The sequence below is a fragment of the Bubalus kerabau genome, chromosome 13 (genome assembly GCF_029407905.1).
Source record: "Bubalus kerabau isolate K-KA32 ecotype Philippines breed swamp buffalo chromosome 13, PCC_UOA_SB_1v2, whole genome shotgun sequence".
Lineage (NCBI taxonomy): Eukaryota > Metazoa > Chordata > Mammalia > Artiodactyla > Bovidae > Bubalus > Bubalus kerabau.
In genome coordinates, this window is record NC_073636.1 from 17,458,932 (window position 1) to 17,486,513 (window position 27,582).

At 40.5% G+C, this 27,582-nt stretch overlaps 1 protein-coding gene across 2 annotated transcripts in view; it reads left to right on the forward strand.

Annotated features, from left to right (window-relative positions):
- The window catches only part of CAMK1D (calcium/calmodulin dependent protein kinase ID), a 391,644-nt gene that overhangs the window by 229,225 nt on the left and 134,837 nt on the right, over positions 1-27,582 (forward strand). For both annotated transcript variants that reach the window (XM_055543599.1, XM_055543598.1), the window contains exon 3: positions 10,826-10,900. In XM_055543599.1, the coding sequence (XP_055399574.1) occupies positions 10,826-10,900 (75 nt within the window). The remainder of the gene's footprint in view (positions 1-10,825; positions 10,901-27,582) is intronic.

The following is a 27,582-nucleotide window of genomic DNA, read 5'->3' on the forward strand; positions in this document are numbered from 1 at the left end:
GCAACTTAGCAGCAGCAGCAGGTTGGTCATAGCTTTTCTTCCAAGGAGCAAGCGTCTTTAAATTTCATGGCTGCAATCACCATCTGCAGTGATTTTGGAGTCCCCAAAAGTAAAGTCTGTCACTGTTTCCATTGTTTCCCCATCTATTTGCTGTGAAGTGATGGGACAAGATGCCATGATCTTAGTTTTTTGAATGTTGAGTTTTAAGCCTGCTTTTTCACTCTCCTCTTTCACTTTCATCAAGAGGCTCTTTAGTTCCTCTTCACTTTCTGCCATAAGGTTGGTATCATCTGTGGTTATCAAGGGTGGTATCTGAGGTTATTGATATTTCTCCTGGCAATCTTGATTTCAGGTGTGTGCTACACCCAGCCTGGCATTTTGCATGATGTACTCTGCATATAAGTTAAATAAGCAGAGTGACAATATACAGCCTTGACGTACTCCTTTCCCGATTTGGAACCAGTGTATTGTTCCATGCCTGATTCTAACTGTTTCTTCTTGACCTGCATACAGATTTCTCAGCAGGCAGGTAAGGTGGTATGGTATTCCCATCTCTTGAAGAATTTTCCACAGTTTGTTGTGATCCATGCAGTCAAAGGCTTTGGCATAGTCAATAAAGCAGAAGTAGATGTTTTTCTAGAATTCTCTTATTTTTTCTACGATCCAGCGGATGTTGGCAATTTGATCTCTGGTTCCTCTGCCTTTTCTAAAACCAGCTTGAACATCTGGAAGTTCACGGTTCACGTATTGCTGAAGCCTGGCTTGGAGAATTTTGAGCATCACTTTACTAGTGTGTGAGATGAGTGCAATTGTGCAGTAGTTTGAACATTCTTTGGCATTGCCTTTCTTTGGGATTGGAATGAAAACTAACCTTTACCAGTCCTGTGACCACTGCTGAGTTTTCCAAATTTGCTGACATATTGAGTGCAGTACTCTAACAGCATCATCTTTTAGGATTTGAAATAGCTCAACTGGAATTCCATTTCCTCCACTAGCTTTGTTCATAGTGATGCTTCCTAAGGCTCACTTGATTTTGCATTCCAGGATGTCTGGCCTAGGTGAGTGAACACACCATTGTGATTATCTGAAGATCTTTTTTGTACAGTTCTTCTGTGTATTCTTGCCACATGTTCTTAATATCTTCTGCTTCTGTTAGGTCCATACCATTTCTGTCCTTTATTGTGCCCATCTGTGCATTAAATGTTCCCTTGGTATCTCTAATTCTCTTGAAGAGATCTCTAGTCTTTCGCATTCTATTGTTTTCCTCTATTTCTTTGCCTTGATCCCTGAGGAGGGCTTTCTTATCTCTCCTGGCTATTCTTCGGAACTCTACACTCAAAGGGTATATCTTTCCTTTTCTCCTTTGCCTTTTAGCTTCTCTTCTCTTCACGGCTATTTGTAAGGCCCCCTCAGACAACCATTTTGCCATTTTGCATTTCTTTTTCTTGGGGATGGTCTTAATCATTGCCTCCTATACAGTGTCATGAACCTCTCTGTCAATAGTTCATCAGGCACTCTATCAGATCTAATCCCTTGAGTCTATTTGTCACTTCCACTGTATAATCCTAAGGGATTTGATTTAGGTCATACCTGAATGGTCTAGTGGTTTTCCTTACTTTTTTCAATTTAATCTGAATTTGATAATAAGGAGTTCATGATTTGAGCCACAGTCAGCTCCCGGTCTTGTTTTTGCTGACTGTATTGAGCTTCTCCATCTCTGGCTGCAAAAAATATAATCAGTCTAATTTCGGTATTGACCATCTGGTGATGTCCATGTGTAGAGTCTTCTCTTGTATTGTTGGAAAAGGTTATTTGCTATGACGAGTGTGTTCTCTTGGCAAAACTCTGTTAGCTTTTGCCCTGCTTCGTTTTGTACTCCAAGGCCAAGTTTACCTGTTATTTGAGGTATCTCTTGACTTTCCACTTTTGCATTCCAGTCCCCTGTGATGAAAAGGACATCATTTTTGGGTGTTAGTTCTAGGTACTTAATCCTTAAAAAGACAAGGAAAGTGGCTTGCTTTCTTAAGATGTTCTTGATTTAGGTACTAGGCTTTTGCTCCTTTTGTCCTGTTGATTACAGCCCCATCTGCTGGCTGCAAAGAAAGATGATTCAAAGCTTTTGGACTTTGAATTCTAGTCTTTCCTAGGGTGGCCTCTATTCCTAGTAGACAGGATCTCTCCATGTCTATCTAATATCATAGACACGTGTATGTGTGATAATTTTACCTCTATACATGTATATATATGTGTGTGTGTGTATAGAGGTAGATAATGAGACCACATAATTAGTATTCATTTAAGAAATGAAGAAATCAAGTCAGAAAGTATTTCATGACTTGTCCAAAATCTTGCAGTTAGATGTGTCAGAGCTGAGACCCATAGTATGTCTTGATTGCTTGAGCATTTTAACTAATCAATATGTGTTTCTTTGTGTCCAGCATTATGGATAGATTTTGGTGAACCAGCTGTTGATGATTTTGATCAAGAGCCTTTTAAAAAGTACCTCTTAGTAAAAATCTGGCAATACAACAATCCATTGACTTTTGTACTTGGGTTCAGTAAGAGAATCAAGCCCTCATGCCCTAAAGAATTTATTATGTATAATGAATTAACTTTCTCTCCTATGCAACTAGTATGGTGCCGTCCTTGAAAGCATTGAGAAAATAGTCACTCAAATCATTTCTCTCTGTTGTGTTCAGATGAAGAAACTCAGTTAACAAAAACTGGAGGGTGAAAATATCCTCTCATCTTAGCTCACTTTTGGAGGTACTCACCAGTTTAACTGTATCCTTCTAGACTTTTATTCTCTGCATGTAAAACCATTTAATATATACATGGATATTCATACAGACAGGTGGATGCAATGCCATGTGTATAACAACAGGTGATGAAAAAACTGGGGTAGTCCAGAGGAGAGGGAATCAGTCCTATGAAAGGTAAGGAATAGCAAGGGATTCACAGTGGAGGCGCTGTAGAATGGGTCTGAGAGGGTGAATAGATTAGTGAGAAGATGTGAGAGGGATGAGCACATCTGTGTGGCCAGAGAAGAAGGTGTGCACTGGTGTTTGAGAACTGCCTGGGTCCAGTAAAGTTCTGGCAGCACTGGAGGATGAGATGGTGTGTGAAGACCAAGCAACATGGTACCTTGTAGGTCATGTCAAGTCGTTTGGACTTTATTCTGAACTAGGGGGAGCCGCTGATGAATTTCAGTCAGTTTGGTCAGTATATTCTATATCGTGGAATGGTGGCTCTTTAAACAGCAGGGAGAATGGTTAGAAAGAGAGCAAGACCAGAGGGAAGATGGAAGAACGATTAAGTGGTTATAAACTGGGAATGATCATCTATAAAATAGGAATAATAATACCTGCTTTACGGAGTTGTTGTGAAAATGAAATGTGATAACATCTGTGAATGTGCCTGTTAAGTTCTAAAAAGGAAAGGTATTATTTTTTTAATACCATCTGGCAAATATTTCAGCTCTATCACTTTCCCTTGTGACTGACAATATCCTGATTTTCTCAACAGTGTTTCCTGTATTGCTTATGTATATGCTCAGTCACTTCAGTCGTGTCTGATTCTTTGTGACCCCATGGACTGTAGCCCGCCAGGCTCCTCGTCCATGGGGTTCTCCAGGCAAGAATACTGGAGTGGGTAGCTATTGCCTTCTCCGAGGGATCTGCCGGATCCAGGGATCGGACCCGCGTCTCCTGAGGCTCCTGCATCGCAGGCGAGTTCTTTATTACTGAGCCACTGTAAATGACCCAAGAAAGGAGGAAATTATTTTGTTTATTAAAAAAAATAAAACATACTGTTTGCTTAGACAAGTTTGCCAACATGTCAGAATGCTCTTCAGATATTTTTGAGGCCATTTTGCGATGCCAGAGAATTGTAGCATCTTTTTTGTGAATGAAATTTAAGTTTTGTGGACTGTTTAAAAAAAGTTGAGTCGTGGGCAGTGAAAGACCCAGTCCTTTAGGTCTTTGCTTGAGAGGGGCCTGCATTTCCCCTGAGAAAGAGCTTTCTTGGACTGGACTGTTAGCCCAGAAGTGCTTAAGGGAGGAGGACGGGAGACTGGTCACTGCTCGTTGATGCAACTTCCATCTGCGCACCTGTGCTGAGATCCATTCCGCCACCATCCTTGTTCTGCCTTCACCAGTAAACACCTTGTCTCATGTCCCCTTCTGATTACATTTACTTCCATCTCTTATTCTCCTGTGGCCTCTTTCACCTGAGTAGATAAGTGACCTTTTCTAAAGACCACACGAAGGAAAGATGTTTTGTTGCCTTTCCTCCTGATAATCCTCTTAGTGTTCATAATTGCTGCTGTGCTTCCCTGTCCCCTTCAAGATCAGTGAAAAAAGGATGAAAAACAAACAAAAAAAAAGGGATTTCCCTGCTTTCCTCTTCTCTTTAGTGTCTTTCTAACCTCCCTCATTTTATGTGGAGTTGAAAATGTGTGGCTTCTGTAAACGTTGGAGAACTGGACCAGAGGGAGAAATGATCTCACTATCATTTCGTAGGAGCGTGTGTAGTCAATAGGATGCTTGTCCTCTGGGTCCTGATGTTCTCTGCAGCTTGGGGGCTTGGCATGGGGCCTGCTTGTGCATTTGGCACAGTTTTTTGCATGGATTAACTTTACCATGTTCTCCTGGCTCTCCGTGGGGTTTTCTTGCATGGCTGTCAGTCGCCATGCGGGCAGAAGTCTGCAGCAGCGTCTATATGCTGGTTTCCCATTCAGCTTTTCTCTCCCTCTCTCTGCCTGGGCCCACTCTCCTCAGCTCACCTCCTCTACCTGTTAGTGGAGATTTATGGAGGTTTTAGTGTATAAGTGAAAATCGCTCAGTCGTGTCTGACTCTTTGCAACCTCATGGACTATGCAGTCCATGGAATTCTCCAGGCCAGAACACTGGAGTGGGTAGCCTTTCCCTTCTCCGGGGAATTGTCCCAACCCAGGGATCGAACCCAGGTCTCCCGCATTGCAGGCGGATTCTTTACCAGCTGAGCTGCCAGGGAAGCCCAATTTTAGTGTAGATTACTACTTAAACCATTTGCCCTCTGTATGTAGATGTACCATCCAGGGCTTACTTTGGGCCTGGTAGGCAGGTGATTAAAATTAAGTGAGGCTCTTTTCATCACAGAGTTGTTTTTAATGACATTATTCTTTTGAATTATGCACATTTTAGAAAGGATTGCTGTTTGGGGGTGAACATTCCTTATGTATGAAGGTTTTCTTGGCCCTGTTTTAGAGAGATTGAGTGCTGACCTAGGGATTCAGCTATGCAAGGGTAACAGAACTTTGGTTTTCCATTTGGTTGTTGATGAGGTGCCCCACCTCTTTTCTCTGTCCACTTTCTTCCCTCTTCGGATGACACCAGCAGATGTAGGCTGGTTGAAGGCTCTTCCTAATTAGAATTTCTGGACTCCTAACTGTTCCTTCTGCTTCTGAATAGCTCTCTCTCTGGCTCACTTTGACCCACTGGGATTTCGTCTGTCAGGATGTTTATAACCAAGTATCTTGAGAGCTTCCAGTAGATTTCAGGAGAGTAATACAGATCTCTGCCTCACTGCCTCCAGAGGTGGATATTATGTTGTTAGTTATGAAACTTAATATTTTAACTTTAGGTGTTATGATTTTATACAGACAACTCAGAATTTATGAGAATATCTTTGATATTCTGATAATAAGTTAGTTAACATGAAGTTTATAGCATAAGTGCTTAAACAGGGTCTTAGGAGTTAGAATCTTAACAAATCCATTACTAGTTGTATGACTTTGGAGTGCTTTCTTAGCCTCTTGGGTATCTTACTTTTAGTTTAAGTTTAGTTTTAGTTTAGTTTTCTTCTTTTAAAAATAGAGAGAATGATAGCTACTTTGTAGGGTTACTATATTAAATGAAATCCTTAAAAATACTTAGTATAGTTTTGACACATAGTTAACACTCAAAACATGATATATATAAAATATATGTAAAGTGAAGTCGCTCAGTCGTGTCCAACTCTTTGCAACCCCATGGACTGTAGCCTACCAGGCTCCTCTGTCCATGGGATTTTCCAGGCAATAGTACTGGAGTGGATTGCCATTTCCTTCTCCAGAGGATCTTCCCAACCCAGGGATTGAACCCGGGTCTCCCACATTGTAGACAGACGCTTTATCGTCTGAGCCACCAGGGAAGTCCACATATGTAATTGGGGCCTAAAGAAAGTTATAAAATTAATTCACTTGATTTAGATGTGTTACATCCCAGGGGACTAAGGAAATTGCATTTATTTCAAGCCTCCCAGTTGAAATATCTGAGAAAACAACGTAAGAGGTATTGGCAAATCTTCCAAATATGAAAAAAGTAGACTATAAGATGTAGAGACAGGAAAGTTTGACTCCAGTGCATAGCAAAGTTCTGAAACAATAAATTGGGCATATGGATTATAATCATTTAGTAAAATCTGTAGTGGTTGCTAGGAGTCACCATGAGTTTACCAAGAACAATTCTTTCCAAATACCCATTTCCCTTTCAAATAGTATTATGTGGTATGTAAAGTCCCAGGTGGCTCAGATGGTAAAAGCATCTGTTTGCAATGCGGGAGACTCAGGTTCGATCCCTGGGTCAGGAAGATCCCCTGGAGAAGAAAGTGGCAGCCCACTCCAGTACTCTTGCCTGGAAAATTCCATGGATGGAGGAACCTCATAGGCCATGGAGTCACAAAGAGTCGGACACAGCTGAGTGACTTCACTTTCAAAGTGAGGAGTGCCATTTCAGCAAAGAATTTTAATTGTCCACTTATGGCTAGAACAGTAAAATAAATGGGCTAAAATTGCTGGCTTTGCAACTCAGCAGCCATCTAAACCAGCTGATGAATGTCTTGGTTTTCTTGATGGGGTCTCTGGTGGAATACCATGGAGTTCTGGCTTGTAACTTTCCCACTTAGGAATTTAGGAATTTGGATGAAGACATAGGGAATGCATGTGTCCCAACAAAATATGCAGATGGCCCAAAGTGGAGAGGGGTCATAAATATAATAGAAGAGAGAATCAAACTCCAGAATATTTCTGATCATCTGAAGCATCACATAGAGCCCAAAAGACTGAGTTTAATGAAGCTAAGTTCAAAAAGTCAAGCCTGAGTAAGAGAGGAGATCTTGTTTGGTAGAAGTTTAGGTAAAAATAATCTGGTCATTTAATTGTCCCTAAACTTTATATTATTCTATTCATTCAAGAAGCATGTACTGAAAGTATTAATACTACCTGCCATGCTCTTTTCTCAGCACTGGGGAGACAGTAATGAACAAAATAGTCAAAAATCCCTGCCTCCATGGAGCTTATATTCTTTATATGCCAACAGTCATGCAGCTGCCTTAAAAAATGTACCTAAGGTTAAGCTTTATCTGCAAAATTATAATATCCAGCTCAGCATAGTTAATAGCTCTACCCTATTATTTAGTATCTTATTCTTGATGGCTGTATCTTGCACTGGGATCATTACTTTCAGTTCAGAATAACCTGCTCTGAACAAACAAAACAAACAAACAGAAGTGACAGTAACACGATGGAAGGAGTAGAATTCATGTTGGAAGAGAACTGACAGATGATAAGAAGAGTAAACTTAGGGAAATTATATCCCACAAATACTTGCAGGATATATGAGAAGAGCTTATATGATGTGTAAGCTTGTTCTGTGTTGGCACCAGGAGAGAGCACTAATTGTAAAGAAGATGATTTCTGGTAAATATAAGAAAGATTGCCTGTGAAGTGTCCTGGCTGCAGCTGGACACCCAGCTGTGTGAGCTCCTAGAGGGCTGAGGTACCTCTCTTGTGATTCCTAGCTGTGTGGTTAGTACATGGTGAGCATGTAGAGGTGTGTGGATGGATATTCACATGGCGTTTTGTAGGGATAATCTGGCTATGAAATAATGTTTAAAATTTTCAGTTTGGTTTTCCTTAAGGAATCTGAGGGTGGAATAAAGTACGGGACAACAGCTGTGGGGGACTAGGCTGCAATCTTTTGTCACATTGTAACATTTACAAGTGAGTTAAACCACTTTTCTTAAGAGACATTTAAAAGGCCATTTTAGAATTTCTTGGAAATTTTTAAAAACATTTATTTGACTCTGCTGGATCTTATTACTGTATGTGGGATCTAGTTACCTGACTAGGGATGGAACCCAGGTCCCCTGCATTGGGAGCTCGGAGTCTTTAGCTATTGGACCACCAGGGAAGTCCTGAAATTTATGATATGCTTATTGATACATTATCCTACCCAACTTAACCTCCATCTTTTTTTTTTTTTTTTTTTTTGAGGCCTTCACCATAATTCTGACCCAGGGCCTTGCTTTCTCTGAATTTAACAACAGTTGTGCAGTACATAGCATTTAATTCTTCCCTCATTGCTTCATGGGTCTCTCCATTAAGGTGATAAGATTTTTGAGGGCAAACCGTATTTCGTTTTTCTCTTATGTTCTCCCAGACACAGAGCGGAAAGTCAGGAAGTGATAATTGATTGACTGATTGATTCATCAAAGGGAGAGTCAGTAGCTATACCGTTTGAGCCACGGTAAGAACTCATGTAAGGTGTAGCAAGTTAAATAGACTTTAATTTCTCTATGCCTTGCATCCAAATAAAGGACTTATATTTTTAATTTATTAGTCTCCTACTTGGAGCAGGTGCTTTGTATATAGTTGACTCTTTGTATATAGTTGAATCTGTATTAATGGCTGTAGTCCAGGGTTCAAATTGTCTTCTTGGCCGAACCTCTGAGGGGAGCTAAGATTCTAGGTACAACCCCCAAGCCCAGTTTGGAGGCTCATTTATTGTGATTCATGTACTTGAGTGGCCCGATCTAGCATCCACTTACATTTGTAGTTCAGATAAACTGCAGTGCAGTATTTGGGACACATTTATATTTTAAAAGTAATCATTGTTTATCTAGAATTGAATGTAACTGAGTGTCCTGTGTTTTATCTGGCAGTTCTCCGTATAAACCCCATTCCTTTCACATTCCCATAAGTCTAAGCTCTTAATTAACTCCCAAGTAAACTTCACTGAAAGAAGACATTTGTGCCTATGTGATGGATTCCAATGGCGTTTTTTTTTTTTAATTGGAAAAGGGGAAAATCCATGTATTCTGTACTGTTTTTGCATTTTTTTTTCACATGTCCAATAATAATTCCACAAACATCTGGGGTATCGGGGTGCCAGGTTACTCTCTCATGGTTTCCTTGGTGGAATAGTTTACTTGGTTCATATGATATGTTGCTGATATTATTTTGCTTAGGAACCACAGAAGCCACTGCTAACAAATAATTAGGTTCCCTGCCTTGGAATCAGATGAAATGTGAATTTGGGATAATCGGTGTTCTTACTTCCTACACATCAGCTGCATTGACTGATAAGAGCTGCAGTGATGAAAGCAAAGCATAGCCTCTCTCAGTTAATTCTTTTGTTCTCTTGTTTTGTCTGCTCAAAAGGAAGATCATATTCTGGTTTGTTCTATCTTATAAATTTCTTTTGAGGGGTAGACATTTCACACTTAGGGAAATTGCATTCATTTTCCCTAAATAAATAATGACTCGTTGTTTAGGAGCAAAGCAGCTCCATGCTATCAAGCAGCTCTGTGCTAAGTACTGAGGGGAAATAGGCTGAATAGGCTGTCATGCCTGTTTTCAGGGATTCACAGGAATCTGCCTGTTCAATGCTTGCTTTTAAATGGTTCAGCAGTCATTTCAAAGAAGTTTGTGGTAAGAGCTAATTAGCTCATAATGAAATGATTCTTCTCTCAAATGTTTTAAATAAACACCAAGTTGTACATTCTGAGCAGAAGCTATTCCTAATCGGTAGTTCGAAGGGCAAGAATTAGACTGTTTTCTTCTCTTTTAGTTTTATTGTTAGGACTTTGCTGCTCCCGGTGTGGTCTGCAGACCAGCAGCACCATCATCTCCTGGGAGCTTGTTAGAAATGCCAGGCTCTCAGGCCCTGCCCAGAATCCACTGAATCAGAATGTGCGCTGGGACCAGATTCCCCAGAGATTCATGTGTGCCCTTTGAGAAGCCCTGTCATAATACAAAATTCCTCCACCTCCCCTTGTGCAGACTGATCATCTGAGGTTCCTGGGCTCCAGCCTCAGAGATTCTGATTCTGTCTGAGGAGAATTTGCATTTCTCACCATCTCCCAGGAGACGCTGGTGCTGCTTGTCTGGGAGGCACTCTCGGGGAAGCATCGGTCTACTTTGCTTGGGGTACTGAACGGCCCTTTGAGGATAATGGTGACTAGAACCCCAATGAAGTGGTCAGTCTAGTTTTCCATTACTTACCCTGGAGTCAGAAACCTGAAGGTGAAGCTGATCCCTGGAACATCCAGCCTGTTGTGAGGATGGGTTTGCATACAATGGGCTGTTCCGGTCAGTCTGTGATGGCCGTTGTGAGGCTGCAAAAGAGGAAACAAGTAAATGCTCCTTGGGGCTCAGCTGTCCAAAGTGCACCCTGCCAGATAATAGGATTTTGGCCCATTCCTGGTATTCCTGTGAATAAATTCTAGAGGGGTAGGGTGTACAGGGAAGCAGTGATGGTTATCCTGTATTGCTATGTGATCAGATACAGAGCCTCCAGAGAGAAGAGCAGAGAGCATGGAAGATGAGTCGGGAAAAAAGTCTGGGGAAAAGATGAAGAGGCATCTTAAAACATCACCTTGTAGTATTTAGATTCTGTCTTAGAACTTTTTGCTATTACGACATGTGTGTTTTTTTGTTTTTGTTTTTGTTTTTAAGGTAGCATGTCTCTTTGTACTTACATGTCTCATGTACTTATTCCATGTGCGCACTTTTTTTTCCTTTCAGGATTAAGCATGAGAACATCGTGGCCCTGGAAGACATCTATGAAAGCCCAAATCACTTGTACTTGGTCATGCAGCTGTAAGTACTGTGTTTAATTGTTTGCAGACCAGGGGTTGCAAACTCAGATGCCTAAAGGGCCAGGTTGTGAAATGAATTAATGGAATGGGTCAGTAGTGAGACCCCAGGGGGTGGTGGGAACTGCGGGACACTGGGTTAAGAATGTGTCTGTCTAAGGACAGTGACCTTGAGACCTCACTTGCTGTTGTCTGCAGCTGCTGGATGTGAAAATCTACAGTTCTCGTAATGGAATCCAGTGCTACTTTTGCAGGGTCACTCTATTTAGGATGTCTCTTGTAAATTTTTTTTAACTGTGGATTAAAAAAAATTATTTTTATTTGTTTATTATTCCTACGTAACTTGCAAGATCTTAGTTCCCCGACCAGGGATTGAACCCATGCCCCTTGCAGTGGATAATCACTGGACCTCCAGGGAAATTCTTTTGCTTTTTAATGTGCGAGGTCCAAATGTTGCTTCCTGGAAGCACTTCGTGATCCCGCTGGGAAGTACACACGGCTTCTGTCTCCAGGAGAAACTCCCCGGCTTGTCTTCATTTCTCGGGAGCTGGGGGGTAGCAGCAGATGGCAGCTCTGTGTTCTGTCCCTCCCCTTCTCCTCTTCTGCTGCTGGCAGATGAAAGTGCATGAGATTCATGCCAGACACAAGAGACATATAATTGGAGTCAGACTATGCCATTAACATAGTCCCCCTTTAGAATATTTCTGCATTCCAGTAACTCTGGAGCTTACCAGAAGGTGGAAGAAATAAGAAAGCTGAAAATCTAGGTAGAGACTTCACTTGAACATTTGTTTTTTTAAAATGTGAGATGAAATTAGCTTCCCCACTTACACAAATGCTTTCTTCTAAGTGATATAATTAGTAGGAGTATCATAGGATTAAATTTGTTAGTATTAAGTGATGGAAACTGGATCAGAATGCTACATTTTCACCACGACTTGAGTAAATTCTGGAACTCTGTACTATTGAGCTTAATGACCGAAGGGGATTTTTGTTGAAGGTCAAAATATGTACATTTTGTTACTTATTAATGATTTTCAGACTTTGGATTTCCAAAGGTAGAAGATTTGAGGGTCAGGCGTTACAGTTTATTTTTTAAATCGATTTTCCTTTTCCTGATGAATGTTTAAACAGTGTATTAACTTGGAATCATATTAACATGCAAACAGCTGTTCATCAATGCATTTGTTTAATATTTCATTATTGTGAAGTATTTTTAGTAGATTATGAGATTTTTGCATAGATACTTCTAAAAGTGTCTAGGTTGGAAGCATGTGGGTGTTTTTTCTCTGACGAAAGACAGTCCGAGATGGTGACGAGCAGTTTTACAGGTTCGTGTGGTGTTGTCTGCCATACAGTAGGCAATGACTGCTCGCTCCATGTTAAATTTTCAGTATCCTAAGTGTGGGCTCTCCTAGTTCTGTGCTATTCTGTTTGTTTTATAATTTAGCAAATTTAGCACATTTCTCGGAGAAGGCAATGGCACCCCACTCCAGTACTCTTGCCTGGAAAATCCCAGGGATGGAGGAGCCTGGTGGGCTGCCGTCTGTGGGGTCGCACAGAGTCGGACACGACTGAAGCGACTTAGCAGCAGCAGCAGCAGCAGCAAAGACAGCAGCACATTTTTAGTTCTCCCTAAGTCTCATGTACTTCCTAGAAGCTCATGGAACTTTGTTTTATACAGAACCACCTCGTAAAGAAGCAGGTGAATCACCTTTCCACCAAATACTGACTGCCCTGTGGGAAAAATAGGACATTTTGGTGACAAGAAAAAGCCCCACAAAATGTCCTTAGTATATTTAAATGTGTGCTTCTTTATTGGTGATACAAAAAACCCCCAAAGTATTGATAGTTGAATCCAAAACTACATGTATTCACTTGCTTTAAATTCTCTGTTTATGGTAATATCACTAAATAAGTAGAGAGCACCCCAAATATATGTGTCTCAGCTCTGCCTCTTAATAGCTGGGTGTATTTTGGCAAATAACTGGGCCTTTCTCAGTCTCCGTTTCCTTACTGGAAAAAATTTTACATCATAATAATATATTTACATAGAGGATTATAGTGAGTTCTGAGAGAGAAAAAATGTGTGAGAAATAATCTCATAAATAATAGGTCCTCAATGCAGACTAATTTCTTTATGGAATTATATCATTTTATCAGTTTGTCTCTGCAGATGGTCTTTAATTTTATGAGATAAAGTTCAAGTACATTTGAATTCTGCCTTTCTAAGCAGCTTGGTTATATACTTAGGAGCAGAAGCGTATATAAAGGTGGGCTGGCAGGAGAGCATGAAAGCATCCAGAATGGGACAAACTTTGAAATATTTCTCTTACTATTTTGTTATTGTCAGTGTGTAAATCTTCCAATGTCTTTGTTGAATTTATTTGGAAATATTTTCCCTTTTCAGTCCTCTTGTTTATTTGATTTTTCCATTGACTCGCTGCTATTATATATGTAGTATGTATAATTGTATAAAAGTACAATTGATTTTTGTACATTAACCTACAACTTTGCTAGATTGACTTACAGGTTGTAGTAGTTGTTTTGTGGATTCCTTAATATTTTCTATCTAAACAGTCATGTCATCTGCAATTCACATTAATTCTGGTTGGTCCCCAAAGGAATTGCATTTGGTAAAATGTTGATAGTTTAGTCCTAAATATTAAGTGTATTTTAATGTTGTAATTATATTCCTTTAAAGTATTTTATGTCAGATATTTTAAAAATTGAGATTGACCTTTCTTATTCCTTCCTCTTCTCCATTTGTTATCTAAACCAGTGATGTTTCTTTAAAGCAGTGACCAAAAAGGAAGAAACGAGGGAGAGAGGAAGGAAGGGAAGAAGGGAAAAAGCAATGACAGAAAAGCTTTGTTCTATCAGAATACAATCCTGGGAAAACCTTTGGTCAGGCCGAGGGTTTTGTGGGCTTTACTGGTTTTGTTGTTGTGTTTTAGTTTTTATTGATAAGTCTCAATAGTTTTTGTTCCCAAGACCCCCGTGTCTTTTCTGCTTAGATCAGCGGAAGGAGGTTTGGGTTTGTTTGTTTGTTTTTGAAGAGTTTAGAAAGTCCTTATTTTCTAAGTACTCAGGGCTGATCTAGAACACAGCATTTGAGGGGAACTGTATTTCACAATATTTGTGCCTGGGAGGTTTCTGGTTTCCTGGGAAACATCATCTTGGTCACTGACACTCAGATATAATAGAGGATGCTCAGCCCCCTAATTTTATTACTTAGCTAATTGCTGTTTCAACTCTGAGTATGTAGCATACTTGTTCCATTGCTGTTGCAGCAAAAGAGACTAGATTGTTTATAGAGGTCTATATTTAAATTTTTTTGGGTTTTGGGACAAATATCTTTTTTTCAGAATGCTATTTTCTGGAACTTGCTTCTCTGTTTTAGTTCTTTTTGTGATTATTGAGAGATAATTGGCTTATAACTTCGTATTCATTTTAGGTGTACAACATAATGAATAGTTCTTTTTGGAACATTCTTCGTTTAGATGGTGTGAGGTCAAAATGACACTGGGGTGAATTATAGAAGAAAAGTCAGTTTGTTTCAACTTTATTTCTGGCCTGACTTTGTGGAATATTAGCCCACATATCTGGAGATGATAAAAGACCACCCTCAACTCCTCCCCTTCCACATCTGTAACAACTTAGGATGCAAAATACACTTCAGGCTGATAAAATTCAAAGGACAAATCAGAATACTTTTTAAAGAATGAGATTATACCTCATATTGAGTTGAATTATATCATATTTTCAGTTAGGCTTAAATGTCTATATGTGGGTAACTCCTGAATTTATATCCTCAGTCTAGACCTTTCCCTACATCCAGGCTGTATATCCAACTATCTGCTCAGTGGCTCCACTTGGCCGTGTCATGAGTATTACTCACTCATGAGATTTGAAATAAACTCCTGAACGTTCCACAGAATCTGCTTCTCCTGCTGTCGGTCTCATCTCAGCAAGTGGTAAACTCCTTTCTTCCAATTGCTCAGGCCAAAAACAAAGTCCTCCCTGACTCATCTTTTATTCTTTCATGCCCCACAATCCCATCCGTCGGCACACCCTGCGGTTACCCCCTCGAGACTATCCTGAGGATTCAGCCGCTTTCTCGCCATCATCACCACCATGAATGAAACTCCTCTTGCTTCCCGCAGCCTTGCCCGGCTGCACTGTTCTCCCTCAGTGTGTTAGCCAGACCTTGTCATGCCTCTGTGGAGAACTCCCACTGCCTTCCCATTTCAGAACCCAGAGCCCCAGCAGTGGAAGCACGGCGTCTCAACCACTGCATTGCCAGGGAAGGTCCTGAGACCGAGTCCTTGAAGCGGTCTCCAGGACCTCCTGTGTCCAGACCCGCTGGTCACCTCCCTGACCTCATCTCCCACTCCTCTCTCATTACTTCATTCAGCTGCATTGTTTCATTCACCTTGCTGTTCCTCAAACACACTGTGCTTGCGGCCCAGTGGACCTTTGTTCTGCTTGGAACTCTGTCTCTTCATGCTGCCGTGGGAATACTAGAAATATTAGAATTTCTACCAAATGTCACTTTTCCAGTGAGTTGTTCCCTAGCTGCCCTGTGAAACAGCATCTCTCCTCCCATCTCCTGCCACGTGTTCATTCATTCCCTGTCCTCTTCCCAGCTGGATTTTTCTCTATACCACCGTCAGAAAATGTCCCTCCGTTTTGTTCTCTGCTTAGAAACGTGCTTGCCCCCTATGGTAGGCACTTACCAAATATTTGTTCCATTAATGATCACATATAAAAGGAAAAGTGGTTAACATTTATTCACTCATTTAATTCTTACCCCAAGGAGCAACTCTTATCCCAATTTTACATGAAGAACCTGAGCAGAAATGCTGGATCCTTCATCCAAGCCAGAGGGTGACCCAGTGGATACACGTAATCAATGTAAAACAATATACTGTTGACATTTTGTAGGAAAGAATCTCATAGGTAATATTAATGTGAGTAGTTCAGTTAACCTGGAAAAATGTATTACTTAGGATTTCATAAAAGCTTAGCTAACTATAATATGCCCTGTATTTTGTAGTAGTTTGTGAGGGGAAAAATTTACTAAATGATATCACAGGAAATGCTAAAGCAATCTCAATTCATTCATAGCAATGATCATGTCTCTTTCTTAAATAATTTTTTCAATTAATGAAGAAATGAATGAATGTGTTTTATCAATATTGTGATTTTCTGCATTGGCATATACCACATAAGATAAAGATATTTATAATGTTCCTTTTACTCCATGATAGCATTAAGATATGTACAGCTAGTTACCCGCTGAGCCTGAAAACTAGTGATTAAACACATATTCTTTAAAGAATGTTAATTTGATTCCTGAGCAGTCCAAGACACAAAAATATATGCAGCTTCCAAGAGAAAATATGATTTATCTACTTCATTAGCTGGTGTACGAAGCTGTTTGAATAGGTTTGCGGGTTGTCGGTGTTAGCTTCGTGTGGGTATTGTATTCATAATTCATACTGTGTGTTCCCAGAAAGAGTTTTAATTAGAACACAAATTATGACTCCCAATAGAAAGTCTTTTGTAAGTAGCCAAGCATAATCATGAAGACAAAAGTGCCTCTGACTATGACACCTTAGTACATTTACATATAGAGTACCAAAGTCTTATCTCTGTTCACAACACGCACTAATTGAGAGCCCAGAGGACCTGTGACTTCTGTTCAGTATTGGGTGGGTGGGCGGGGACTGGGGGACCCACGTGAGGTGTGGTTGGGGGAATCCAAGGCTCTCTTTGCAGAGGAGCCATCATAACATGCAAGGCCGAACGGCCGATACACAGAGAGGCTTTAAGGAGCCTGGGTAGGATGTGAGGGGCTCAGTCTGTGGGGGGTCCAGTTTGTAAGATGTTTAGTCTGTGAGGGGTCCCGTCTGTGGGAGTCCAATCTGTGAGGCGTTTAGAATATGAGGAGTCTAATCAACAGGGGGGTCTGTTCTTCAAGGGGTGTGGCCTATGGGGGATTCAGTCTTTGATGTGTTCAGTTTGTGAGAGGTTTAGTCTGTGAGGGGTCCAGTGTATGGGGGGTCCAGTCTTTGAAGGGTTTAGAATGAAGGGGGTCCAGTCTGTGGCAGTCTGTTCTTTAAGGGTTTCAGTTTATGGGGGATGCAGTCTGTCGTAAGGAGATCAATCCGTGGAGGGTTCGGTCTGTGAAAGGTGCCTTCTGTGATGTGCTCAGTCTGTAGGGACATGTCTCTGGGGGCTCAAGCTGTATGTGGTTTTAGTTCTGTGGGGTTTCAGTCTGGCTGGGATTGGGGATGGTGTATCCTCTTTTTGGGAGATATGGCTGGAGACCTTGGCAGAGACAAACCCAATACTGCAGCTGCTGCTGCTCTGTCGTCTTCCAGGCTAATTACTTAATATGGCTTTATTGTCTTTCCTGCCACTGAAAAACCTACTGAGAGTTAAAGAGTTTAGAGAGTTAAGAAGGAAAAGAAAAGAAAAAAGCCGAGATCCAGTATAATCATGGACCAGTTTCACTAGGTTCAACTGTGAAATTGCCAAAATACAATCACATTTTTTAGATCTTTTATTTTAGGATTTTTTTTTTTTAAGTAAGCATTTACAGCTATAAATTTTCCTCTTAGCTGTGCTTTTGCTGAATCCTATTTTTGGTATATTGTGTTTCCATTTTCACTTGTCTCAAGATAGTTTCTCCTTTCCCTTGTGATTTCTTCTTTGACTTGGTGTGTTGTTTAATTTCTACATATTTATGAATTATGTCCAGCTTTCCTTCTGCTGTTGATTTCTAGTTTCCTTCCCTTGTGATCATAAAAGAAACTTTGTATGACTTCATTCTTTTAAAATTTAATTTTTTGTGTTTTGTTTCTTAATGTATCCTGGAGAATGTTCCATCTGAACTTGACAAAAATGTGCATGTACTGTTGCTGGGTGGTATAGTCTGTGTATGCCTCTTGGGTTTAGGTGTGTTGTACTGATGTTCAAAGCCTCTATTTCCTTATTGATATGCTCTTTGGCTGTTCCGTTTATTATGGAGAGTAGTGTATTGAAGTCTCCTTCTAGTTTTATAAAGCTGCTTCTCTCTTCAGTCCTTTTAATGTTTGCTCCATGTATTTTGGATCTCTGACATTCTTGTTGAATGGATCCTTTTATCAACATATAATGTCCTTCATTGTCTCTTATAACAGTTTGACTTTATAATCATGTTTTAATGCAATCATGTTTGATACATTGTAATTTTATTCTAAACAACATCTTGGGCTTCCCCGGTAGCTCAGCTAGTAAAGAATCTGCCTGCAATGCAGGAGACCCGGGTTCAATTGCTAGGCTACCCACTCCAGTGTTCTTGGGCTTCCCTGGTAGCTCAGATGGTAAAGAATCCAGCCTGCAGTGTGGGAGACCTGGGTTCGATTCCTGGGTTGGGAAGATCCCCTGGAGGAGGGCATGGCAACCCACTCCAGTGTTCTTGCCTGGACAATCCTCATGGACAGAGGAACCTAGTGGGCTACAGTCCACGGGGTCACTAAAAGTCAGACACAACTGAGCAATTAAGCACAGCACAAACACCATCTTACCCATTTTATCCAGTTTGAACAAAGTTGAACTACTTTCATGAAATCTAATGAGTTCTTTAAAGTATGCCCAATTTAGAAATCCTAGCGACTAAACTACCACTACCATATACATTTTAGAATAATTGTAAAAATTTTGATAGATTGCATCTGGTCACTGATATGGATTCAAATTTGAGAATCCATAAACACATATAAAAAGTAGAGGCATCCATAGAATATAAAACATCAATTTCAGAAATTACCCACTTACTAACTTACACATTGTACACATATTTATTTGATTTAAGGATACATGTAATGGTGTAGAGTCAGCAATTGGAGCTTATAAAATAAAAAATAGAGATATCTGTAGACTTCATTGCTTCTAATTCTCTAGTAGATAAACATTTGAGGCTTATAAAAAGCATGCATATAAATTAATATAATAAATTTCTGTAATAAATTGCATATATCAGATTAGACATTCTAGTATAAGATGCCCTGAATTACAATTCCATTTGATGACTTATTAAAAGAACCAGACTCTCTACTCCAAGCAAACCGATTTTCTCATGCTCTGCAAATAGGATGTGGATGTCCTAGCCTCAGAGTTTCTCTCATGTCTTCCCAGGTTTTTAAATGCTCTTTCTCCTCTTCTGAGGCATCTGGACCCTCTCTTTTCTCTTGGACCATCAGGCTAAACCCTCATATCCCACCCAGACTGCTTAATGCTTCTTTTTTTTTTAAAGCAGCCCTTCAGCCTGGAGTACAACCCCCTTATGCCCAGCACATCCATCAAGCTAAGTCCTAATCACCTTCCACCCAAGGGTGTCACCTCCACTAAAGCCTTCTCTGTGACCTTAGAGAATTCTGCACAAACCTTGAAGAAAGCAGTCATAAAATTATTCCTCTTTAGAATGTAAGCTGTGTACCCGGGCCCCAGCTCACAAAGACTCACTCTTTCCTGAAATTCCTGAAACTCACATTTACAACCTGTCGTGGTCATTGTGCAGCTTAATAACCATTCATTCATGTACTCAGCAGGTGCTTCTGGAGCCCCTGCCATATGTCTGGGTTTATTAACCCAGGAGATGTAACAATGAATACCGCGAACTCCCTTCCTCAACAGAGCAAACATTATAGCAGGAGAGACAGACAACAGATGCGCAGGTCACTTCATCAACAAGTTCCCATCTACCAGGCAGTGGTAAGGTCTATCGAGAAAAGGAGAGTCGGGGGATGTGAAATTCTGAAAGGTGGGTGAGTGGTTTGCTATTTTATACACATGGTCAGGGGAGACCTTTCTGAGAGGTGGCATTTGAGCAGAGACCTGAAGGAAGTGAGGTCATGAACCACATGGCCAGGCCTGACTTCCCTGGTGTGGCTCATGGAGCCCCACACCCATAAAAGCCCCCACACTTGGAGTTCAGTATTTTGTACTTGCCATCTTAAAATTCTTTTTTTTCTTTTTTAAATAAAACCTTTTTATTTTGTATTGTAATTTAGCTGATTAACAATGTTGTGAGTTTCAGGTGGATAGCAAAGGGACTTAGCTATACATACACATGTATCCATTCTCCCCCAAATCCCCCTCCCATCCAGGCTGCCACATAACACTGAGCAGAGTTCCCTGTGCTATACAGTAGGTCTTTGTTGGTTATCCATTCTGAATATAGCAGTGATTGACTCTGAATTTGTGTTTTGTAAGTGAAGTCCCAGGAACTTGGAGCGTCGGCTTATATCAAGTTCTACCTCTTGTCGTCTTCCCACCTGCCACCTTCTCCCCTGCTCCCACCCTGTGGGGATCTGGGCATGGTGGGGGTTCTGGTCAGATGTTTGCAGTCCACACCCCAGTGGAACTGCAGGTGCTGTGGGGTCTGCACTCACCCCACAGGTGAGTATCCCCGCGACCGAAGGAGCATGAAGTTAAATAACATAAAAAAAGAAAAAAGCACCATGACAGGTTGAGTGAGACAGTAGAAGAAAGGGGGGAAAAAGTTTTCCTGTTTTTTGAGCAAGAAATGTTTGGTTTTATTTTGCACTTGGTGTAGCCTTTGCTGTGGCCAGCCCTATATGTGGCTGTAAGAGAAAACATCCCGGTAGCGTGACCCCCAGGTGCAAGGTGAGGGTGGAGCAGGTCCGCCCCATAGTAGGGGACAGTCAGGGGGCCTGAGAGGCAGGGCACAGGTGAGCAGCTCAGCAGAAGGGCCCCAGTTGGGGCGCACGTCGAGTGGGGCCTGGATTCAGGAGGAGGAGGGGGTAGCAGGGAAGAGGTCTGAAGGGGGAAGTTCTAGAACACTCCACAGTTTACTTGTGTCGCGGCACATTTACTTTTAAGTGACTGTGTCCTGGATTGCCGATTTACATCTGAGTTCCTGCATGGCAAAGACACTATTAAGTCCTGGGATAGAGCCCAAGATAACCTTGGAAATAATCTAATTCAACACCAACTTCTGTCTTTTTGAGGGAATCACTGCCCTTTCCTTGGGATCATGGAAATCCACATGGTTTTTCAGATTATTTCATGGGGAAGATTGAGGCTATTCAGTGTAAACTCCCTCCTGTTTCATTGGAGATCTTGTCCAGCATCTGGAAAGAGATTTGGGGGTGATCTCATGGGGTTTGGGCTTCCCTTGTGGCTCAGTTGGTAAAGAATCCACCTGCAGCGTGGGAGATCTGGGTTTGATCCCTGGGTTGGGAAGAACCCCTGGAGAAGGGAAAGGCTACCCACTCCTGTATTCTGGCCTAGAAAATTCCATGGACTGTATAGTCCATGGGGTTGCAAAGAGTCGGACACGACTGAGTGACTTTTACTTCACTTCACTTCATGGGGTTTATTTAAGAAATTAATTTAAGGATGCTGCAAATGGAAGGAACCATGGATGCTGGGCTATCTCCTGCCTCTGATGAGTCCCGTCACAGCTCAGCACCTGGCCTCCCTGGTTTGTCTGTAAAGTGAAAGAGTCTTGTCGTTGTTGTTTTCTTGTGTCAGACAAGCCGAAGGTCTCAGGTCTCAAGTTCCGTGGTCTGTTTCGTTTGCTGTCCCCATTTTCTCAGTGTGAAACAAGCATAGACATTAGAAATCCAGTAGTTTGGTTTTCTGCATGTGCTAGCCCAGTCTCTCCATTTCCCAAGATGATACTTTTAAAACCATGTTCTGTCTTTGTGAATCCATGGGGCTTCATAAATAAGGCAGGTTGATGATGAAGCTGGTTTGGCAGCCCTGATTGGTGTAGGAAATTTGATGTTTTACAGGGCGGGGCTGGGGGTTGTAGAGAGGTTCTCTGGTTGCTGTCTGGAAGCAGGCATTTAGAATTCTGCTAGATCTGGATAATTAACTTTACATCTTGAAATCAAAATCCTTGTCTCTTTGAGGCTCAGACTCTCAAGCTTTGTTTTCTTCCAGCCTTCCTTGTTTCTGTCATCCCCCATCTTCTTTCTTTCCTTCCAGTTTTATTGAGATAGAATTGACATACAGGGCTGTGTAAGTTGAAGGTATACAGCACAGTGGTTTGATTCATTTACATTATGAGGTGGTATCACAATACCTTTGATAAATATCCATCATTTCATATAGGTACTTGTGATGAGAACTTTTAGGATTTACTCTCTTAACTTTCATTTATAATATACAGCAGTATTATTTACATTTATTGTGTTGTAAAGTATATCCCTCCTTCTTATTTATAATTGGAAGTTTGTACTGTTTGGCCCCACCTTCTTCTATACATTGAATACTCTGTTGTCTTCTGACACATCAATTTCTACCTGTTCTCAGCCTAGCTGACAACAATCCCTCAATTTTTAAAATGTCTTGCCTCTTCTTTGGCATTACTGGGGTCCCCCAGTGCCTCCCTCCTGGGTTTCCTTCTATAGTCTGCCCCCTTCCAGTATCTCCATGGTCACTCCCCTGCCAGCATCCTTCCTTCCTTGCCTGCTGTATCCATCTTGCAGATGCAAAACTTGACATCAGTGTGACTTCTGCTCCTACGTGAGGGCTGCTGGGTACCACTGGAAGATAGGACACATTCTGGTGGCTTGGATCTGCTGAAAATTAAATGGTCTCCAGTCTCAGCCCAGTCCAGCATCACTCAGCTTTCTTTTCATGTGATTCTGGCAAGATTCTGCTTCTGTTCTCTTGTTTTCCCCTCACTCCAGACATGCGTTGTTCTTCTAAGCTACCTGCTCTATTGATTGGGTATTAGAACTGTATGAGCCTTTAAGGATGGTACTTTGTAAATCAATACAAGGATACTAAAGTGGTATCAAGCTTCTTGTAAACAAATCCCCCATATTTTGATTGTATAAGTTAAAAAAGCAGCTGGAAATCTTTCATCAAAGTATTCAACAATTTAAGTGCAAAACAATAACAACTTTTGACATTTTTAGCAAATTGCAGTTATTGAAGACAAAACTTGAAATCACATCCCTATGAAAGAAAGAAACTGAACAAATTACATGATGAGAGCTCAAATAAAGTCTTATATATATACATATATGTATATGTATACATACATATACGTATATGTATACATACTTACACAAGTAATGTCTTATACATATACATTGTATATATGTATACAAACTCATAGTTTCAAGATTTTGTGATTGTCCTTTGGAATAACTGAATCTGTGAACAGCATCTTGGTGGAACTCCTATTTTTAATTGGGTAACTTTGTATCTGTACTGCAATGGATTGAGACCGGGAAGACTGTTTTGCAGCTTTCACATATAGATAAACATTTTAAAAATTATCAACAGAGACAAATTTGACAGGGTTTATCTTTTAAAAGGAGGGTGAAGTGAAGTGAAGTGAAGTCGCTCAGTTGTGTCCGACTCTGCGACTCCATGGACTGTAGCCTACCAGGCTCCTCCCTCCACGGGATTCTCCAGGCAAGGGTACTGGAGTGGGTTGCCATTTCCTTCTCCAAAAGGAGGGTAGTATTTATCAAAGAAAGATAGTATTTGTTCAAGAAACGTAGCAAAATGACAGTAACTGTATAAAAATACTTGGGCTGAAGTATTTATATATTTTGACTTAAAATTTACAATTTAGAATGTTTTTGTTTAGCAGGACTTACTTTGAATATACTAGGTATTGAAGCAGTTACATAAAGAGTGTTTTCTAAGTTAAAAATATTATGGCTAATAGAAAAAATTCTCTTGAAGTTGTTCACAATTTTTTTTTTTTACTTTATAATATTGTCTTCGGTTTTGCCATACATTGACATGAATCCACCACGGGTGTTCACAGTTTCAAATTTAGTGATTATAAAATACAACTTTGAAGAGTGTAAGTAATTTTATGAAAAATTTTAAATAATAGGTCCACATTAGAAAAAGTGAATTCTTTAGATATGGATTTAAAGAGGGATATGAATTAAAAATTAATGAAAATAGGTGACTATATTCCAAATGTATTTATTCTGCTTACGTTATTTTCTGATATTCATATAATCAACAGAAAGAAGTTTTTTTTTAAATTAATATATGTGGATATGTTATTTTATTTTTGGAAATGAGTTTCTTTTTGAAGATAGTTATTAAACAAAATCCTTTTTCATCGACATACCAATGTGGTAAGCCAGTTGTCAGTCCATAAATAAAAAATTGAGATATTGTATGATTTTATTAACTTCAGTGGCTTTGTTTACTCTCTGAATAGGCTGGTTAGTTCCTAAGCAATTCAGTAGTTCTTGCTGCAATTCTCTTTCTAATCTGCCTTGTCTCTAGGAATTAAACCAGTCCTTCCTGTCTTTTCCCACTGTCCCATAAATGATTTCATTGCACTCTTTTTGCTCTTCACTTGCTCACACATGTCTCTCTCCTAACTGTAAGCTCCCTTGAAGCATTGTCTTATTTGTGCATTCTCAAGATGTATCCCAATGCCTGGAACTTAAAAGGTTCGTGATTATTAAGTAAATGTTTCTGATTATTGATATTGAGTAAATTATTTCTGATTAGTAATGATTATTAAGTAAATCATTATTCTTAAAATGATTGTTAAGCCAATGAATTTAGAAATCTAGGGATTTTTTTTTGGTATAACACCCTAATAAGCTAACGTGTCCATATGCATTTGCATTCAACATACCTTTCTTTTCATCACCCTCAATAACCATTTATTCAGACCCCATAGTGACAAGCACGTGAGATTGAACACATTTCAGGGCAGCTGCACGTGGTGTTTCCACTCATAGTGGTTGCAGGAGTGCTCTCTAACATAGGGATGAAGTTGCATTGCATACAGATGTGACATCTGATGCCTTTAAAACAAACCAGTGAAGCCTAAGAAAAGCGCATCATTAAAGAAGAGGAATTTCTTGTCTGCAAGAGCATGATATACGTAGACATCACTAGCATACTAACCACAGAGCCCAGAGCCCAATTTGTAAGGCTTATGAGTAGGCAGAGGGGCTCCCATTCAGGGACTAGGATGCGGCCGGAAGTGTTTTCTAACATCTTAAAGTTTTAAGAAACCATCCTTCTCCTGGAATGTGTGGAGTTCCTTGAGTCAGCAGGGGATTTTGACGGATCGGTAACATCTGTCTGAACTGCGTCTCTGTAGGGTCAGATGGGATGGGGACGGGGAGCGGGGGAGAAAGTGTGTTGGGTCAGATATGGGGTCAATGCAGAGGAAGTGAGCATTTCAGAAGCAGTCCCAACCAGAACATTTCCTGCCGATTGATGCCAAGTTATTTGGAAGAAAGGACTCCAGCTATTTTAGTTTATAAACCCTTGATAAAGGTCCTTGAAGGGGGTGGCTAAATCTTTTAGCCATTCCTGAGTAGAGTTGGAATTTATTAATTCATGTATCTAAAAACTAAAGTACATGCAAATAATGGAATTGTTCTAAAATAATGTTTAAATGACTGTTTAACTTTGCCCAAATATCTACCTTCCCAAGAGCAGTTTGCTTAACTAAGTAAATTGACCCTAGTCCCTTATGAAGAGCCTGAGCAGCTCATCATCTGATTCCAGGAATAGTTTTCCAGCCACTGCATTATGCATATTTATATTCAGAAAAGCCATTCCCAGCCCCTCTCCGTGGTGACTCACTATCTTCTGTTCTCAGTCATCCCCAGCTTGTTAGAGGAGATGGCGTTTTTGAAAGGTGGAAACTTGGGAGATTAAGGGTGGATGAGTGACCGGAGGTGGGTGGACTTGTATCTTGAGGACAACTAAGTGGACAGTAGCAGGAATTTTGGATACTTCAGGGGAGTTTTGCAGGAGATTTTGAGGGCCCTTCAATTGTATTTTATTTTGTTCCATCCATCTCCCAGCTATAGCACCCCACCCACTCTGCATATGACCCAGAGAGTTGATGCATCCTGTGCAGAGAAAGAAACAGTTTTTCTGGGTTAGAGTACAGCAAGTAACAGTGAGTAACAGTCAGACCTCTGCAGTGGCATCTGTAAGTAAAACAACAGAGTTGCAGAGGGACATCTTGATTCTAAGCTTCTAGATGTTCAAGTTGCATCTAGAAATTAACATTGTTTCCACCTTGAAAGTTCCATTTATCCCATATACTTACATGGAAATGTTATGCCCTGGATAAGGTTACTTCGTTAAGTGCTTATATGGGTGGTTTTGATAAGCACTGTGCATAACATTATGTAGCATGTGCATTTAAAAAACAAACAAACAAACAAATCTTTTGGCCACACCACACCACATGTGGGATCTTAGTTTCCTGACCAGGGATCAAACCTGAGCCCTCTGCAGTAGAAGTGTGGGTTCTTAACCACTGGACCACCAGGAAGTCCCTTTATCATGTATTCATACCTGTGTTTTTAAATAAGGTTATATAGGTTATACAAGCACGTGTATGCTTATATATACAGGGAGTGTTTAGAGGAATATTCAGAAAACTGCTCAGAGTTGATTTTTGGAGGAAAGCATTCGCATTTAGAATAGGAAGAAAACATTTTTAATATATACCCTTTTATACTATTTGAATTTCTTTTCTTAAACCATATTTTTTTTAAATTAAGGGACCCCAGTGTTTTAAGACTTTATTGTAAATCACTTATCAGATCATTAAGACCCTTTGGGTCTTTCAGCCACTGGATCTTTCACTGCCAGCCTGAATAGTAATTATTTTGCTTCTACCAATAATTTTTGAAGCATTGAGAATCAGTTGTCAATATGACACAGAATTCCATTTTTTTTTAGCATAATCAGAGCCTAAATCTTCCACCATGAAGATGTGATTAAGGGAGAGGCAGTTACATTGACAAATAATATCAGACTCTAAATGAGAAAAAGGTCTGATATGGTGCATTTTCAGAACAGATTCATTTTTAATATCAACTGTCGAACTGAGTCCTTAATGATTTGGGTCTTTAATAATCTCACTGAGCAATTCATGTTGATTCAGGGTCAGCCATTCCCTCTGATTTATTGAGTCTATACTCAGGAAAAAACATATTGTACCATCTATTGTGACAAAGAGCCTTTCAACACAATGCTGCCTGTATTGTGCTTCCAGAATTGTATGCCAGAAATGTTTACACCTGTTCTCTCCCTGCTGGATTTTACGTTTGCAGTAGATTAAAGATGCTGTTTAATTTCCATCATGCCTTTAATATAAGCTTATAGAACCTTTGTGAATTGATGAGCTTCTCATTTTGTTGTAATGTGAAGTGGTTGATGGATGACTGGGACTGGTGCCTCGGTCTTAGCAGAATTATATTTTCTTGTGACCACATCACAAACTGAAGGCCTCTGTGTATGTATAGCCTGCTGCTGCTGCTAAGTCACTTCAGTCCTGTCCGACCCTGTGCATCCCCATAGACGGCAGCCCACCAGGCTCCCCCATCCCGGGATTCTCTAAGCAAGGATACTGGAGTGGGTTGCCATTTCCTTCTCCAATGCATGAAAGTGAAAAGTCAAAGTGAAGTCGCTCAGTCGTGTCTGACTCGTAGCGACCCCATGGACTGCAGCCTACCAGGCTCCTCCGTCCATGGGATTTTCCAGGCAAGAGTACTGGAGTGGGGTGCCATTGCCTTCTCTGATGTATAGCCTAGAAGTGTCCAAACCAAAGGGCTTAGACATCAGGCTAGAACAGGAGGCATCCTTTGCCATAATGCAAGCAACAGAGCGAGTGGTAGACTGAAATAAAGACCC